Here is a 17,879-nt window from a genome sequence, read left to right as displayed (position 1 = left end):
CACATCCTGTGTTTAAGTAAAAAAGATAATACCTGTTTTACTTACAGGTACTGTTTTACAAAAATTCTGCTGTGGTCAAATCTCAGAGGAGGGGTGGTATTGTGAAATGACCTATTCTAATAACTTGTTTATTCAAAGAATAAGGAACTTTACATTCCAGCTTACATAAGCACATCCAATATAAGCCTGACACAAGTGTAAGGGGGTTGGAAGACACTTAAGCTTCTTCGCTGGCCGTGAGAACAAATAAAGCTGAGAAAAGACTGCACTGTGTCCTGTGTGTTTGGAACACCGCTCACTCCAGGTGGAGAATTTCCATGACAACTTGGGGGATCGTCCGGGATGCCTAACCCAGGTTCGCCCTGATCTATACGACAGGTAAAGCTGTGCAGCCAGGGACTGGGTCCCTGAGTCCATGCCACACCCCGATGTAGTCAAAGAGGTTTGTAGGGATGGACGCCTGTAATGTGTAGGTCCTGGGGTTCCTGATATGGCATCAAGTGGAGACAAAGGAATTCTGACATGAGTGGGGACACAGTCCAGCAATAGGGAAAAGAAAAACTTGCGTGAGATGATGAGCTACCAATGATAGTCCGAGACACATTGGTCGAGTGACTGTCTGGGACAGTATAAGGTAAAAGCCAACTGAGTTTCTGGGACAGTAATACTCAAGTTGTGGTCTGGGACCACATAGATTGAAATAATAATTATATAACAGGTTGTGTTGGGTATGTGATTACTGGTTGTTTAAATTAAAGCTGAAATAGCTGGTAAGGATCGGTAAAAACAATAGTAAAGATAAAAGGAATGAGTACGGAGGATGTGCTAAAATGATGTGTGATAAGCATGGAGATTGGACATGTGCATAGTTGAAATTATGGGAAGAAAATGGGTTTCCAGAAAATGGTAGTTTTAGCCTGAACCAAATAGAAAAGATTAAGAAACGTTTAGAGGATGTAGATTCTAAAAATGAAAAGAAAAAGAAAGTAGATTTGGAAAGCATTTGGAGAATGGAAAGCAGAAGAATTGTTGAGAGATAATCAAAAAAAGAAATGTGGGGAATAGGGGGAAATTAAAAATGTGTTAAATTGGCAACAGGGAAAGTTCACCGGGACCTCAACTGCACTCCACCGGGGGACTTGCTACGGCCGCCGCCCTATGCACTAGCTCAGGCCATGTCTGAAGAGGGAAGTTGCAGTGGCCCGTTCCCATTGTACCAAGAGCTCCCACAGCTGCTGATGTCGCCGGTGTCAAGCAGAACTAGAGGGTGATAGAATCCCCTGGACAGCAGAGCCCCAGGAAGAGACCAATGCCAGTCCTCGATTAAGCCTGCAACCTACCAACTCACATGGCCCGAATGTGCCCAGATGCCAGTGGTCGAGGTGGCGAATCCACGAGGGGGAGAGGAAGACCCCCCCCTCCACTATCCTGGTCTACCGGCCCTGGACTAACACTGACCTCAGAGAGGTAATGGCTGGCATACCACGCCCTAGTGAGATTGGGGGCAAGGAGTTCAGGGTCCAATTCTGAGAACCGATCCGCCAACATCGACCCACGACTGGTGAGATTAAAAGACTCTTAATCACCAAATTATGCTTAAGCTGGGGCCACGTTCAAGGCATGGGGGATGAAGCCTGGCCCGAGGACGATAAACCCTGGATCGACAGGAATGGCTCCGACTATCAGGTGGCTGTTGGACATTTAATCACTCATTTGGGGGCTCATTATGAGAAAAGAATGGACTGGGGAAAGGTTAAAGACTGTAAACAAAACCCAGGAGAAGCTGTATCTGATTACCATTTGCGCCTCTCAGATGTGTTTCATGTGCACAGCGGCCTAACCCCTCCCACAGATGGCAGTGATAGCCCCTATGAACAGCAGCTAAAATATGCCTGGTGGATGGGCTTTTGCCAGACATTAAACACCATGTGGACATCCACGTGGACAATGGGCGTCTAGTTGACATACTAGCCCATGCCAGGCATGCTGAAAAGGTAGTTAAAATCAAATCAAATCACTTTATTGTCACACAGCCATATACACAAGTGCAATGGTGTGTGAAATTCTTGGGTGCAGTTCCGATCAACATAGCAGTCTTGACAGTGATGAGACAGTACCAATTTACAATAACATCAAATTAACACAGCACAATTTAAACATCTGATATACACATAATTACACTCAACAATATACAAATAATAACATACACTGTACAGTATACAATACGCACTATATAGATACACATTATTCAATAAAAATAAAAATATATAAAAAACTATATATAGTATACAATGTACAGTATTGTACTGTATTGACATTCAGGCTGTCGGTTGATAGTCAGTTTGTTAAGAGAGAATATATTATAATAATAATATAATTTATGACAGTCCGGTGTGAGATAAGAGTAAGGGTAATAAAGTGCAGTGCTGATGTATTTTGATCGAGGGAGATCAAGAGTTCAGAAGTCTGATTGCTTGGGGGAAGAAGCTGTCATGGAGTCGGCTGGTGCGGGTCCTGATGCTGCGATACCGCCTACCTGATGGTAGCAGTGAGAACAGCCCATGGCTCGGGTGACTGGAGTCTCTGATGATCCTCCGAGCTTTTTTCACACACCGCCTTGTATATATTTCCTGGAGGGAGGGAAGCTCACCTCCGATGATGTGTCTGGCAGTTCGCACCACCCTTTGCAGTGCTTTGTGGTTGTGGGCGGTGCTATTGCCGTACCAGGCAAGATGCAGCCAGTCAGGATGCTCTCTACAGTGCAGGTGTAGAACCGTGTGAGGATGTGGCGGTTCATTCCAAACTTCCTCAGCCGTCTCAGGAAGAAGAGGCGCTGATGAGCCTTCTTCACAATGACTTCAGTGTGGATGGACCATGTGAGTTCCTCAGTGATGTGGACACCCAGGAACTTGAAGCTGCTGACTCTCTCCACTGGTGCTCCATTGATGGTGATGGGACTGTGTTCTCTGTCTTTTCTTCTGAAGTCCACCACAAGCTCCTTCATCTTACTGACGTTGAGGGAGAGGTTGTGCTTCTGACACCAGTGTGTCAGAGTGTGCACTTCCTCTCTGTAGGCTGTTTCATCATTGTCAGTGATCAGACCTACCACCGTCGTGTCATCAGCAAACTTAATGATGGCATGGGAGCTATGTGTTGCCACACAGTCATGTGTACAAGGAATACAGTAGTGGGCTGAGAACACAGCCCTGCGGGGCTCCAGTGTTGAGGGTCAGTGATGAGGAGATGTTGCTGCCTATTCTAACCACCTGGCGTCTGCTTGACAGGAAGTCCAGGATCCAGCTGCACAGCGAGCTGTTTAAGCCCAGAGCCTGGAGTTTCTCATCTAGCTTGGAGGGCACTATGGTGTTGAATGCTGAGCTGTAGTCTACAAACAGCATTCTCACATAAGTGTTCTTTTTTTTCCAGGTGGGAGAGAGCAGTGTGTGTTGTAGATGCAATGGCATCATCAGTGGAGCGGTTGTTGCGGTAAGCAAACTGCAATGGGTCAAGAGAGAGAGGCAGCACAGAGCAGATGTAATCTCTGATTAGTCTCTCAAAGCATTTGCTGATGATGGGGGTCAGAGCAACAGGACACCAGTCATTTAAGCAAGTGATTTTTGATTGCTTTGGAACAGGCACAATGGTGGATGTTTTAAAGCATGTGGGGACTACAGACAAAGAGAGGGAAAGGTTGAAAATGTCCGTAAAAACACCAGCCAGCTGGTTCGCACACGCTCTGATGACGCGGCCCGGAATGCCGTCTGGGCCCGCGGCTTTACGGATATTCACCCGTCGGAAGGATCGGGTTACGCTACTGAGACGGAGAGTGAACTAACCTCTGTAGTTTCAGCCGCGAGAACTCTTTCCACGAGGGCGGTGTTATTTCCCTCAAAACGAGCATAAAAAGTATTTAGCTCATCCGGGAGAGAGGCAGCGGTGTTCATGGCGGAGTTTTTATTCCCTTTAAAGTCCGTGATGATGTTAATTCCCTGCCACATGCTTCTAGAGTTGGTGGTGTTAAACTGTCCTTCAGTCTTGCTCCTGTACTGGCGTTTTGCGGTTCTGATAGATTTCGGAGGGCATAACTGGCTTGTTTATTCTCCTCCGCGTTCCCAGAATTAAAAGCGGAGGTCCGCACATTAAGTGCCACGCGAACATCGTTATTTATCCATGGTTTCTGATTCGGATAGATCCGTATTGTTCTGGTCGGAACCACGTCCTCCACACACTTTTTGATGAAACACATTACGCTATCAGCGTAAAGCTCGATGTCGTCATCAGAGGCGGACCGGAACATCTCCCAGTCCGTGTGATCAAAACAGTCTTGTAGCATGGAATCTGATTGGTCCAACCAGCACTGGATCATTCTGAGGGTGGGTGCTTCCTGTTTCAATTTCTGCCTGTAAGCGGGCAGAAGCAGAATGGAAGAGTGGTCCGATTTGCCAAATGGTGGGCGGGGGAGGGATTTGTAGCCATCCCGGAAGGGAGAGTAGCAATGGTCCAAAACCCGGTCCCCTCGTGTGTTGAAACTAATGTGCTGGTGGTATTTTGGTGCGACTGATTTTAAACTGGCTTTATTAAAGTCCCCGTTCACAATGAACGCGGCCTCAGGGTGCGCGGTTTCCTGCTCACTTATACTCCCATACAGTTCCTTGAGTGCCCGGTCTGTGTCGGCTTGTGGGGGAATGTACACAACTGTGATAATGACCGCTGTGAATTCCCTCGGTAGCCAGAATGGTCGACACAGAAGCGTAAGAAATTCCAGATCAGGAGAGCAGAAAGACTTGACAGAATGTACATTCCTCTGATCACACCAGGATTTGTTGATCATAAAACATACACCACCTCCTCTGCTTTTACCTGAGAGGTCTTTGGCTCTGTCCGCTCGGTGCACAGAGAACCCCGCAGGTTCAATGGCTGAGTCTGGAATCTCCGCAGGCATCCAAGTTTCCATAAGGCAGATAATGCAGCAGTCCCTTGTATCTCGTTGGAAGGAGATCTGCGCTTTCAGCTTGCAGAGCTTGTTATCCAGAGACTGAACATTTGCCAGTAGAATAGTGGGTAGCGGGGGTCAATTTGCACGGCGTCTTACTCTGATGAGAACGCCGGCTCTGTTTCCCCTTTTCCTCCTGTGTTTCCGCGGCTGTGCTGCCCAGACAAAGGGCTCCACTTGCGTATTTGTAAACAGTGGGTCGGCACTGAGAAATTTGAAGTCCGGTTTACGGTGTGAAATTGCTGAACCAATGTCCAAAAGTGTTTGTCTGTTGTAGACAATAAGGCAGACAACATCCAAGACAAAAAACATAAGAATTGTGAACAAAACAAACAAAACACTACTATGTTGTGTCGGAGCTCACAACGCAGCAGCCATACTCGGCACCATCTTGAGCCAGATCCTGCAAACAGAGGAAAAGACCACTAAGAAGAAAAAGAAAATAAGTGAGAGAATACAGATGGCTCAGCTGCAAGTCTATGAACAACAAGCAGCTAGAGGGTCAGTGAGGGGCAGCGGTCGAGGAGGCCGAAATCCCCAGCAAGATGGATGTTTTCAGTGTGGGGGTGGTGATGGTAACAAACCCAGGGGGCGGACCAGGGAGCGGCTGTGGCAGAGTCGAATATTGACTAGCGGCGGAGGCAGGAGGAGAACTGGATGAGGGTGAGCAGAAACCACACATACACACACACACACACACACGTGGATACACCAGTAAATAAACATATCATAAACCAGACAGAAGATCTGATTATTAGGCAAGAAATATTTCCTGCAGAAGTGTTGCCTGTAATAAAATTAATAGTGGCAGGAAAAGAAATTGTTTTTTTAGTGGACTCAGGAGCTACTCATTCAGTGTTAAAAGCAAACGAATGGCCAGAGAGCCTAAAATTTTGTGGATGGAGTATAAATATTAAAGGGGCAGGTGGTAAATTGATGACAGAGAAATTACAACTCTACTGTCTGTGATAGATAGTGAAAAAGTAAAACAAGGCAGGAAATGCTCATTTCTGGTCTCATCATGCTGCCCGGTGAATTTAATGGCTAGAGATTTAATGTGTGAGTTTGGCATAGTAGTAGTCTGCTTAGATCAAGGACTCAAAATTGAGCAGGTTCCGAACACTCAGGGAGTGTTGTTCTCTCCTGACCCACCCAAGTATTGGTATTTATGGGACCTCAGATTAGATGGCCCCAGGTCGATTTCCTGCACTCTAATTCAATTGGCTCATAAATTGGTCACCGAGAGGGAAACAGACTTCATGCAGCCGGCAGACCTGCATTGTACATCCTATGTCAAGTACACGTCAGGCCCAGACCTGGATTTTGAGAGATTGGTTCAGGCAGGGATATGAGAGCACTTTATTAGTTGGAGCCAACCTATATTGGGGAATTGATGGATTCTGTGCATTGTCTGTACTCAGAACAGGGGAAGTAGATAAGTTTATGCAAACCTCATATAACCCACTTGTGTCCCTAGTGAAACCAAATTGTAGTTCATGGAAAGAAGTGGGTGATTGGGTGACTAGCTGCAACCATACATGTGACTGGGTGTTAGAGGGAAATGGAGTACAATACTCACCCTCATTAAAAGCCTACAGTAAGCCCTTTGCCTGCACATTCGTTGGGATGCATGCCATGCATCTGATGACGCACCAAAACAGTAATTATATTAGTTTGACCCCTCCAATGCAAGCGACAGATCCAAGACTAAAAAAAATTTCCACCAGAGTTGTGGGCCCAGCACAAATATGATGTTGGTCTAATAAACAAGGCAGCTCCATTAATAGTCTCTCCACAATCTGAGTACAGGCCCTGAAAAGCTTAATATCCTCTGAAACCTGAAGCTATGAGGGCATAATGCCTGTTTTTGAGTCACTGGTAGAGAAACGAGTGATTGTGCAGTGCCCAGACTCCCCTTGTCGCATGCCTATCTTTCCAGTTAAGAAGGCTTCACAGGAAGGGCAACCAACAGCTTGGAGGTTTGTCCAAGATCTGAAAGCAGTAAATGATGCAGTTTATGCATGAGCCCCGGTAGTCCCAGATCCCCACCGAATCTTAACACAGGTACCTGGTGATAGTACGTACTATTCAGTAGTAGATTTGGCCATTGCATTTTTCAGCATTCCAGTGCATCCTATTTACAATACTGGTTTGCATTTACATTTAAGAATAAGACATGGACCGGGGCCTGGGCAGCTCAGCGAGTATTGACGCTGACTACCACCCCTGGAGTCGCGAGTTCGAATCCAGGGCATGCTGAGTGACTCCAGCCAGGTCTCCTAAGCAACCAAATTGGCCCAGTTGCTAGGGAGAGTAGAGTCACATGGGGTAACCTCCTTGTTGTCGCTATAATGTGTGGTTCTCGCTCTTGGTTGGGCGTGTGGTGAGTTGTGCGTGGATGCCGCGGAGAATGATAATTTGCCAAGGCAAATGAGATTTGTCCTCCGCCACCCAGATTGAGGCGAGCCACTACGCCACCACGAGGACTTAGAGCGCATTGGGAATTGGACATTCCAAATTGGGGAGAAAAAAGAATAAGACATGGACCTGCATCCGCCACCCACAGGGGTTTTCAGATAGCCCCACAGTATTATTTGCAGCCCTATGTGAGAATTTAGATGGATTTGACCTGCCATGTGGAAGCACGCTAATTCAGTATGTTGTTGATTTGCTGCTTTGCTCCAAAAATGAACAGGCCTGTGAGACTGACACTGATGCACTGCTACAATATTTAGCAGCACAAGGCCATAAAGCCAGTCTCTCTAAATTGCAGTTTTTAAAACAGGAAGTAACCTTCCTGGGCCATTTGATTTCTAAACATGGTAAACGGCTGTCAGATGACAGAATACAAGCCATCCTAAAAATTCTGAAACCAATTCTGAAATTCATTCATTAAAATGAGAGCGATCTATAGTCACTTTTAGAACTCTACCTCTCAAACTTATAATTATTTTACATAAATGTTGTTCACCTACCAGAGATAAGACTTGTGCTACAGTTGTTAGCTGCTTGTATCTAGCCATCTCGCTTCATTGAAGCGGTTCATGCGTCCATTGGCAGTTGCTTTTTTGGAGTAAACACTTTAATTTCCATTCGTTCCAGGCATCCAGGGAGTATCCAGCCACCGAACAACATGGTCCACATTTTAATAATGACATTTTGTGACAATGGCGTTAGTAATGTTAATCATGTTTAAGTCACTATGAATGAAGCGACTCCCACTGTTGTGGGTGCCCTCCATTCCGTAGTGATCATCCCTATGCCCTATTCCCTACGAAGACTTTACCATCCACTCTGAGAGCGTTGAAAGGCTAAAATGTGTGGGGCTCAAAAATGAGGGTCATTGGTAACTCACTTTTTAAGTAATTTTTATTTTTGAAATTCTGTTTGAAGTGATCCTACAACATGACTATCATTATTGTTATCCCTTCAAACTGCCCTTCGGAGGGTGATTTATGCCATTAGGAACGAATTCTGAGTTAAAAAACTAGCAGGAATTGTTCAAGGAACAAAAAGACATCACTTCCTTAAACTGTCTTAAAATGGTGTGTGTGTGTGTGTGTGTGTGTGTGTGTGTGTGTGTGTGTGTGTGTGTATATATATATATATATATATATATATATATATATATATATATATACACGTGTATATATAGCTTCAAAGCTAATAGACATGGACTGGAAGTCACAAAATTCCAATTTTATTTAATGGGTCTTTAAATGATCTATGAGAAACGTTTTGGAGATAATCAAATCACTCTCTTTAATTGGGAAAAAGTAACAACAACAACAGCAAAAAAAGCAATGGAAACCTGTAAATAATGAGTCCTTTACTAAAGTGCAGAGTTGCACAATTGTTTAACACCCAGTCACTCTCAAAGGTTTAATTGTGACTTACTTATTAACTCTGGGTGTCAGCTGTTGGGCCTCATGTATTCAGATAGAAGACAAAGGCAGGCCTAACACAGTCGTGAAACCTAACTCAGGCCCACATACCAAGTCATACATTTTACTGATGAAAATCGTGCCAAAATCAAACAAAGGGAGTCCAAAACAGACTACAAATCCCATGAAGCCTTGCTCACTAAAGGATCGAACTCTCAACTCCTATTGGATGAGGCACATGACAGAACGCACCTCAACCATGACATCATCAGGAGTAGAAATACCTCTGAAATGCTTCCAGGATTTGCGTCCAGCAACTTTGCTCGCCGTGCGTAGATGCAGCTCATCGCTGCTCTCAGGTGTAGCCTCGTGGCACAAGGAAGTAAAGTCCGACTTGAAACTGTGGCCATACAATCTCCATCTCGCTGGACGAGTTGAGATTACTCTGTGTTCCACCGAACACTCTAACGGATCCGAAGGAGACCGCCGAGCAATCCGCATCTTCATCCGTTTGCCTGCAGAAGTGAAGAGAGAAAAAATTTCTCTTCCATCTTCAATCAAGTCGACATCGCTGATTTCTCTGCCAGCCCGCCGAGAATCAACAGCTGTACCACCCACCGACAGAGTAAGGAAACGGCCTCCCGTCATCACCCGAGCCTCGAGGAACCGGGTCGGAGTTAAAGGACGGATGAACACACATTCTACGTCCTCGTACGATTCAAGTAAGAGGTTTACGTCTGGGCAGAGATAGAATATTATAGTGTGTTGTTCTTGTGTCTCAAGGGTATTGCTTGTACAGTTTACGGACCACCATGTCCACTCATTGCTAATACTCAGGGTATTAATTATCACGAATTTGATTTGCTGTATTGTAGTCCAACCACAGTGGACTGTTGTGCATTTCCGCCATCGCAGGTGAGACCGGCAAACTGAGTTTATCCTTTAAAGAATCAAAGACCGCGGGACGGTTTACAAGCGTTTCTGAGTGATAAACTAACAGCTGCTTTCTCTCCCACGATCGCGAAACCGGCTTTGGGGCCATCACTTAATTCTCTCTCTCTCGTACTAACCAAACACACACACACAACCCCTCACAAACATTCTCGCACACATTTTTGGCTAGTAGATAGCTTTGTGATAAAGCTCAACTTTGTCCCTAAGCTATCGTACAAGCGGATACACGCGGTAACTGGTAGACGCCATTGACTGGTTTCTCTCCGCCCACATTCGCACCCATATTCTCTGGCCGGAAGTCTCGCATGACATACTCTCCATGAGAGTCACGTCCGCCATTTTGTGAGCGTCCCTCCTTACACACACACACACACACCCTCATGTGTTATAGGATTATTTTGATTTCCATATCTAATCATATCACTGTTTAGTTTGTAGTTGTAAGTCAGAAGTTTATTGACTGCATTGTATTAATTAATGATATTACTGCATAAATAAACTTTGTTATATTACAAAGAGAAGTGTTTTGGTTTGTTTTGCATACACCTGTGTCATGCTGACGGGATGTCAGTGCTCGGATTCAAGCCTTCATTCATTTGTTTTTTTTCCCGAAAATCAATATTCTTCGGATGTCGATTTTCCTAAGAAAACAATCTAATATTGAGAGTTATACTATCTGGTTATTAGTCCCTGATTCCATGGTGGTGCCCCGTCAATATAAATCCTTATTAATATTCTATTGGTTTTTGATAATTGATAATTATCTTTGATGATTGTTGAATTTGAATGATCAATAAGCTAGTGTTAATTTTAATTAATGTTTCATCGATGTTAACAATTAACGATTATCTTTGATAATTGTTGATTTAAAGGATTAAAAAAGCTAACATTGATTCTCACCAATGTCCTATTGATTTTAATAATTAATAATTATCTTTGATAATTATTAATTATTGCTAATAACCAAACCCGCTCCTAAACGTAGTGCACTACATTTACTGGAGCCCCATATGAGGTTTTAATGAGTTAGATTAAATTAATTAATTTAAATATTAATTAATAACTAAAGAAATAATTACCAATTATTTCTGATAGTAACACTGATCTAAACAACCAGTAAAGCCCTACACAGCTGAATGATTTTTGAAAAGATACTTGTCCAAAGTTTTCTGCTTCTGTATCAGTTTCTGTATTTTTCTTCTCATCTAGTTCCTGGTGTTGAGACCAGATGTAGCTTAGCACAAGCTGTGGACATACTGGCCTACAGTGAGCGAGAATGGAAGGGCAACACAGCCAAAAGTGCCCTGGTCAGAAAGGTGAGAGGAAATCTAAATGTGTACATTTGATTATAACAAATGAAGCATTGCAGGCAATGTTTTGAATTGTTTGAAAAGAAAACTTTCTTCACAATAAATGCTGTTTGGTTTGATCAATTGCAGTGACATTCATACATTTTTAAAGTCAGCATGAAATGAAAATTCACACTATCTCTTTTCTAAATGCATGTTATTGATCTTATTTGAACAATTCAGCCATGCATATGTTTTATTTAAATTTATTTGACCTCGTAATCTTTAATCAAAATGTCATAACACGATCTTCTGGTGAAAAGACAGACTTCTCTCTCGTGACGTATGCAGGACTTCTCCAATCATTTAGTCTGCTTAAACCCTGCCCCTTTTTTATAAATACTACAACCTTGCGTAGAGTTGAACGAAGCATCAATCGCATGTTGGTGAAGATGGCAATGTGTATTTTCTGCTGTTTTCCTTCAAAACTATCATTCCTTAACCCAAACTTCCTTGGTTACTGGTCAGCTGTCTTGAATTTACATTTCGAATGAGGAGGAATAATGGCGAATTCGCAGTTGTGTTCGAGAAATTTCACGCCTGAATTGCTGAGGTGATCACTAATGAATACAATGCTTCGGATGCCTCTGTAGTTTATTTATATTTTTGAATGCAGTTACCTTGAGATGCACAGCACAAGTAAGTGTTTTTTTTCCCTTTATATTTAGTGTATTGTGATTCAAAACATTAAAATATGGTTATCTTTGTAACCAAAGACCACAATGTACTTGTGCGTTTATGTTGTCAGTTTGATCATAAATCTGTTGAGATCGCTGCTCAAATTTCACCAATAACCGGCTCTGAATCACAGCACTGTGGTAGGGGTTTGTGTGTCCACTGCAAACTAACATTCAGATCTGGCTCTGTTCCGCTATGCAATGACCATATTTTCACAATCCAATCAACAACCTATGGATAAACTCAAATCCTCACCCTACATTTTTTCTTGTTTGATAAGCTGTTTTACTCGGTAATATGTCACAATACGGAAGTTGGTCACAACTTTTAAGTGTGGCTTAAGTGTCCAAATACTTTGTGGGGCCACTTTACTGAAAGGTGAATGGTCTGTGCTTGTTTCCCTAATGTGTCTGTTTCAGGGCTACAATGAGATGTCTCGTAGCTTCAGCGCTCTGAGGCAAGTAAGAGGAGATAACTACTGTGCCCTACGAGCAACACTGTACCAGGTGCTGGTGACCAGCACAAAAATGCCCACCTGGCTGCAGGATGAAGGCTTTCTACTGGTGAGGATATCTCTTTACTCTTATAGACCTTTGTCAGGGTAGACACCATATTTAATTTGATGCTTACTAAAATGAGCCCATAAGGGATAGAAGGATACAGTCCATTCATTATACATACTGGTGTTTACCTTTATATCAATTGTTCAGCAGATAAAACATTGAAAAGATTCCTAAAAATTTCCAATGGACATAAACTTATCAGTTGTAAAAATTAGATGGAATCCACATTTGACTGGACTATCACTTAGACTTTGAAGCCATTTTTCTCAGTTTCAGTGTCGGCGTAGTTTCTGCGTTTTGGCAAGCCAGGGCAGTGTACTTCTGTCTCGCACAGCCTTTTTTTGTTTGCCTCAAATTATGTATTATGGGAGTTCACGTGACGCCATGCGAGAAGCAGACGTGTGAGAAACGAGCTCTACGAACTTTGCTAGTTTTTTAATTATTTTCATGTTATAATCCAGTGAGATTTGATACACCCAGTCACATACTTGCTCTTTGAGGTAAATATGGCAAAGAAGTCAAAATCCTCAGATTCTGGAGACATTAAAAGACACTTATGTGTTCAAGCTGAGGCCTCTGATGGCCCTGCGAGCCAGGGACTCGATTTGGACGGCACGTCGAGAGAAGAAATTCAGTGTCAACTGTCCAACATCTCAGTAATGCTGACGAAGGTTGTTGCTGACTTGGAGGATCTCGCTGTAATACGTCGATCGATTACGGCGATGGAAACAAAATTCTCTGAGTTGTTTACAAGAGTGACAGAAGTTGAAAGACCCAGCTAATCCGCCCGCGTCCAAAACAGATTTGGAATTAATTTAGGAAAAACTGGATTATTTCGAAAATATGAGCTGAAAGAATAACATACGAATTGTTGGAATTCCTGTGCATGAAGAGGGCAGAGATATGGTGAAATTCCTGGACGAGCTCTTCCCGAGTCTGCTCGACATAACTGGAAATTGAGCGAGCTCACAGAGTCCCGGGTCGCAGATCTGCTGAGGGAGACAGGCCCCAATTGATTCTGACCAAATTTCTGAAATCATCCGATAAAGATCTCGTGTTGCGCCAGGTGAGGAGCAAAGAAAAGCTTTCTTGGAAGAATCACAATATTTTCTTGTTCCCGGACTTTGCGAATTCGATGAGAGAAACGCGATCGGTTCAGGGAATGCAAGAAACTCTTACACCAACAGCAGATAGCTTTTGCACTGATGTTCCCGGCCAAACTGAGAATAGAAAAGAAGAATGGTCACAAAGTATTTACATGTCCAAAACAGGCACTCTCCTTCATAAATACATTGGAGTAAGCCATTTGATGTTTCTTATATTAGTGGACTGACTCGTGGTTGAGGAACTCTTTTATCTGAGAAAGCTGGGTGTCATTTTTGTTTCTTTTTAGTTGGCAGATCGAGAATGGACACTATGGATGACCACAAAATATCTACATGCTCACAATAAGGAAGTCTTTTATAAAGTTGACGGGCTGAGTAAGTTATGGTGTATTTTGTTTTTTTGTTTTTTCACGGCCTCCGAGTTAGTTTGGCTCTTGATCATCCGTGGAACCGGGATGCCTGTTTTGTTTTTTGTGCTGGCTCCGCCTAGTGGCTGGAGCTTGTTTTGTGGAATTACACTACTTCGGGACAGTTGTGGATAAATCTGTTCGTTCTTTGTGCTTATGCCTCCTGTTGGCTGGAGTTTGTTTTTATGAAGTATTTTTAAGGGACAGGGGAGTGATCACTCATAACAGCCGGCTCACTGAACAATTGTTTGTCTGTCCGAGAAAACTGAACAGCTTTATATCAGCTGGAGTTTGTTTTGTGGAGAAACACACCTTTGAGACAGTTCTGTGAATTAATCTACATGTTTTTTTCTGTTATTCTGCCTGTTGGCTGGGGTCTGTTTTACAAAGTATTTTCTGTTATGTAATTTTGCCTCACAAAATTTGTGCAGAAACACCAGACTTGAATAAGTTGAAGGCAAAGTTGTCACGGGGGTTCTCGTAGGCGTACATGGACTCTGAGTTTTGAGGTGTTGACGCCAGTTCACGCTGTCATGCGCAGGGTTAATGCGCACGTTTTTCTTTTTTCTGTTTGTTTTGTTCGGGGGGAAGTTTGGGGTTTGATTGTTGCATTAATGGGGATTGTGGTCTGTGTAATCTTGTTTTTGACACACAATTATTTTTTTTTTATATCAATATGTCAAATGTTAATATGAATAAGTTGTCTCTTTCCCCATGGAATGTGAATGGGTTGGGGCACCCTATAAAAAGAAGGAAGGTTATTTCTTTTCTTAAACGTAAGAAATATGATATTGTGTTTCTTCAAGAAACACACTTTACCCGCAGGAAGCTGAAAAATTTAGTAAGATATGGGGTGGACATGTTTTCTTTAGTGCTGGTTCAAGTAAGAGCAGGGGAGTCATTACAATGATAAATAAGCATCTACAATTCAAATGTCTCAAACATATTAAAGATAAATTAGGAAGAGTCATTGTTGTTTTAGCTGAAATTCAGGGGCAAAAGTTGATTTTGGCTAATATTTACGCACCTAATGCTGATGATCAGGGCTTTTTTATAGATCTTGATGGGATGTTGCAAGCTGCTGGCACCCCTCATGACATAATATTGGGAGGAGACTTTAATCTTTTGATGGACTTGATCATAGTGAAGCAAAAGTGTGCAAGCCCACTAGAGCAACACTGACACTTCACAGGATGTGTAAAAATCTTGGTCTTGCAGATATCCGGCAACTTTTGAACCCATCTGGTAGGGATTATACATTTTTTTCATCAGTTCTTAAGATTTACTCTAGAATAGATTTTTTTTATTTTTTATATCTAAGTCCCTCATTTCATCTGTTGTGGATTGCTCGATTGGAAACATTTTAGTCTCAGATCACGCCCTGGTGAACTTAGAGATGTTGCCACATACAGAGAAAAAGAAATCATATAGCTGGCGATTTAATGTATCCCTTTTGCAAAATCCTGATTTCCAACAAATGTTAAAAACTGCAATCAAAGTCTATATGGAGACCAACTGGTCCTCAGAATCTTCTGTGGGCATGGCTTGGGAGGCACTTCAAATCAAATCACTTTTATTGTCACACAACCATATACACAAGTGCAGTAGTGTGTGAAATTCTTGGGTGCAGTTCCGAGCAACATAGCAGTCGTGACAGTGATGAGACATATACCAATCTACAATAAACATCAAATTTACACAACACAATTTAAAATCTAATATACACATAATTACACACAACACAATATACAAATAATAACATACAATATACATTATACAATACACACAATATAGAATACACATTATACAATAAAAAATTGTCTATATAGTATATATAAAATGTACAGTAGGTTGTATTGTACTGTATTGACATTCAGGCTGTCGGTTGATAGTCAGTTGCCAGTGTGTTGTTAAGAGAGAATATAATTTGACAGTCCAGTGTGAGATAATAAGATTAATAAAGTGCAGTGCTGATGTATATTGATCGTGAGAGATCAAGAGTACAAAAGTCTGATTGCTTGGGGGAAGAAGCTGTCATGAAGTCGGCTGGTGCGGGTCCTGATGCTGCGATACCACCTGCCTGATGGTAGCAGTGAGAGCAGCCCATGGCTCGGGTGGCTGGAGTCTCTGATGATCCTCTGAGCTTTTTCACACACCGCCTGGTGTATATGTCCTGGAGGGAGGGAAGCTCACCTCCAATGATGTGTCTGGCAGTTTGCACCACCCTTTGCAGGGCTTTGTAGTTGTGGGCGGTGCAATTGCCGTACCAGGCGGAGATGCAGCCAGTCAGGATGCTCTCTACAGTGCTGGAGTAGAACCGTGTGAGGATGTGGCGGTTCATTCCAAACTTCCTCAGCCGTCTCAGGAAGAAGAGGCGCTGATGAGCCTTCTTCACAACGGCCTCAGTGTGGATGGACCATGTGAGATCCTCAGTGATGTGGACACCCAGGAACTTGAAGCTGCTGACTCTCTCCACTGGTGCTCCATTGATGGTGATGGGGCTGTGTTCTCTTTCTCTTCTCCTGAAGTCCACCACAAGCTCCTTTGTCTTACTGACATTGAGGGAGAGGTTGTGCTCCTGACACCAGCGTGTCAGAGTGTGCACCTCCTCTCTGTAGGCTGTTTCATCATTGTCAGTGATCAGACCTAATACCGTCATATCATCAGCAAACTTAATGATGGCATTGGAGCTATGTGATGCCACACAGCCATGTGTGTACAGGGAATACAGGAGTGGGCTAAGAACATAGCCCTGCAGGGCTCCAGTGTTGAGGGTCAGTGATGAGATGTTACTGCCCATTCTAACCACTTGGCGTCTGCTTGACAGGAAGTCCAGGATTCAGCTGCACAGTGAGCTGTTTAAGCCCAGAGCCCGGAGTTTCTCATCAAGCTTGGAGGGCACAATGGTTTTGAATGCTGAGCTGTAGTCTACAAACAGCATTCTCACATAAGTGTTCCTTTTTTCCAGGTGGGAGACAGCAGTGTGTATTGTAGATGCAATGGCATCATCAGTGGAGCAGTTGTTGCAGTACGCAAACTGCAATGGTTCCAGTGATGGAGGCAGCACAGAGCAGATGTAATCTCTGATTAGTCTCTCAAAGCATTTGTTGATGATGGGGGTCAGAGCAACAGGGCGCCAGTCATTTAAGCAAGTGATTTTTGATTGCTTTGGTACAGGCACAATGGTGGACATTTTAAAGCATGTGGGGACTAAAGACAAAGAGAGGGAAAGGTTGAACATTTCCGTAAAAACACCAGCCAGTTTTTCACACACGCTCTGACGCGGCCTGGAATGCCATCTGGACCCCCGGCTTTACGGATATTCACCCATCGGATGGATTGGGTTACATCCGCTACAGAGACGGAGAGTGAACTAACCTCTGTAGGTTCGGCCACGAGAGCTCTCTCTGCAAGGGCTGTGTTATTTCCCTCGAACCGTGCGTAAAAAGTATCTAGCTCATCAGGGAGAGAGGCAGCGGTGTTCACGGCGGAGTTTTTATTCCCTTTAAAGTCCGTGATGATATTAATTCCCTGCCACATGCTTCTAGAGTTGGTGGTGTTAAACTGTCCTTCAATCTTGTTCCTGTACTGGCATTTTGCTGCTCTGATAGTTTTTTGGAGGGCATAACTGGCTTGTTAATGCTTCTCCGCGTTCCCGGAATTAAAAGCGGAGGTCCGTGCATTAAGTGCCGCGCGAACATCGCTATTAATCCAAGGTTTCTGGTTCGGGTAGATCCGTATTGTTTTGGACGGAACAACATCCTCTACGCATTTTCTGATGAAACACATTACGCTATCTGTGTACACCTCAATGTCGTCATCAGAGGCGGACCGGAACATCTCCCAGTCCGCGTGATCAAAACAGTCTTGTAGCACAGAGTCTGAGTGGTCCGACCAACACTGGATCGTTCTGAGGGTGGGTGCTTCCTGTTTCAGTTTCTGCCT

General features: G+C 43.4%; 1 protein-coding gene across 3 annotated transcripts in view; it reads left to right on the top strand.

Annotated features, from left to right (window-relative positions):
• LOC127434727 (uncharacterized) overlaps positions 1–17,879 on the top strand; it is a 50,948-nt gene that overhangs the window by 18,045 nt on the left and 15,024 nt on the right. For all 3 annotated transcript variants that reach the window (XM_051687669.1, XM_051687668.1, XM_051687667.1), the window contains 2 exons: positions 11,041–11,147; positions 12,278–12,421. In XM_051687669.1, the coding sequence (XP_051543629.1) occupies positions 11,041–11,147; positions 12,278–12,421 (251 nt within the window). The remainder of the gene's footprint in view (positions 1–11,040; positions 11,148–12,277; positions 12,422–17,879) is intronic.

This window comes from Myxocyprinus asiaticus, chromosome 44 (genome assembly GCF_019703515.2).
Source record: "Myxocyprinus asiaticus isolate MX2 ecotype Aquarium Trade chromosome 44, UBuf_Myxa_2, whole genome shotgun sequence".
Classification (NCBI taxonomy): Eukaryota; Metazoa; Chordata; class Actinopteri; order Cypriniformes; family Catostomidae; genus Myxocyprinus; species Myxocyprinus asiaticus.
Note: the sequence above shows the minus strand (reverse complement) of the source record. Positions and strands in the feature narration are given on the sequence as shown.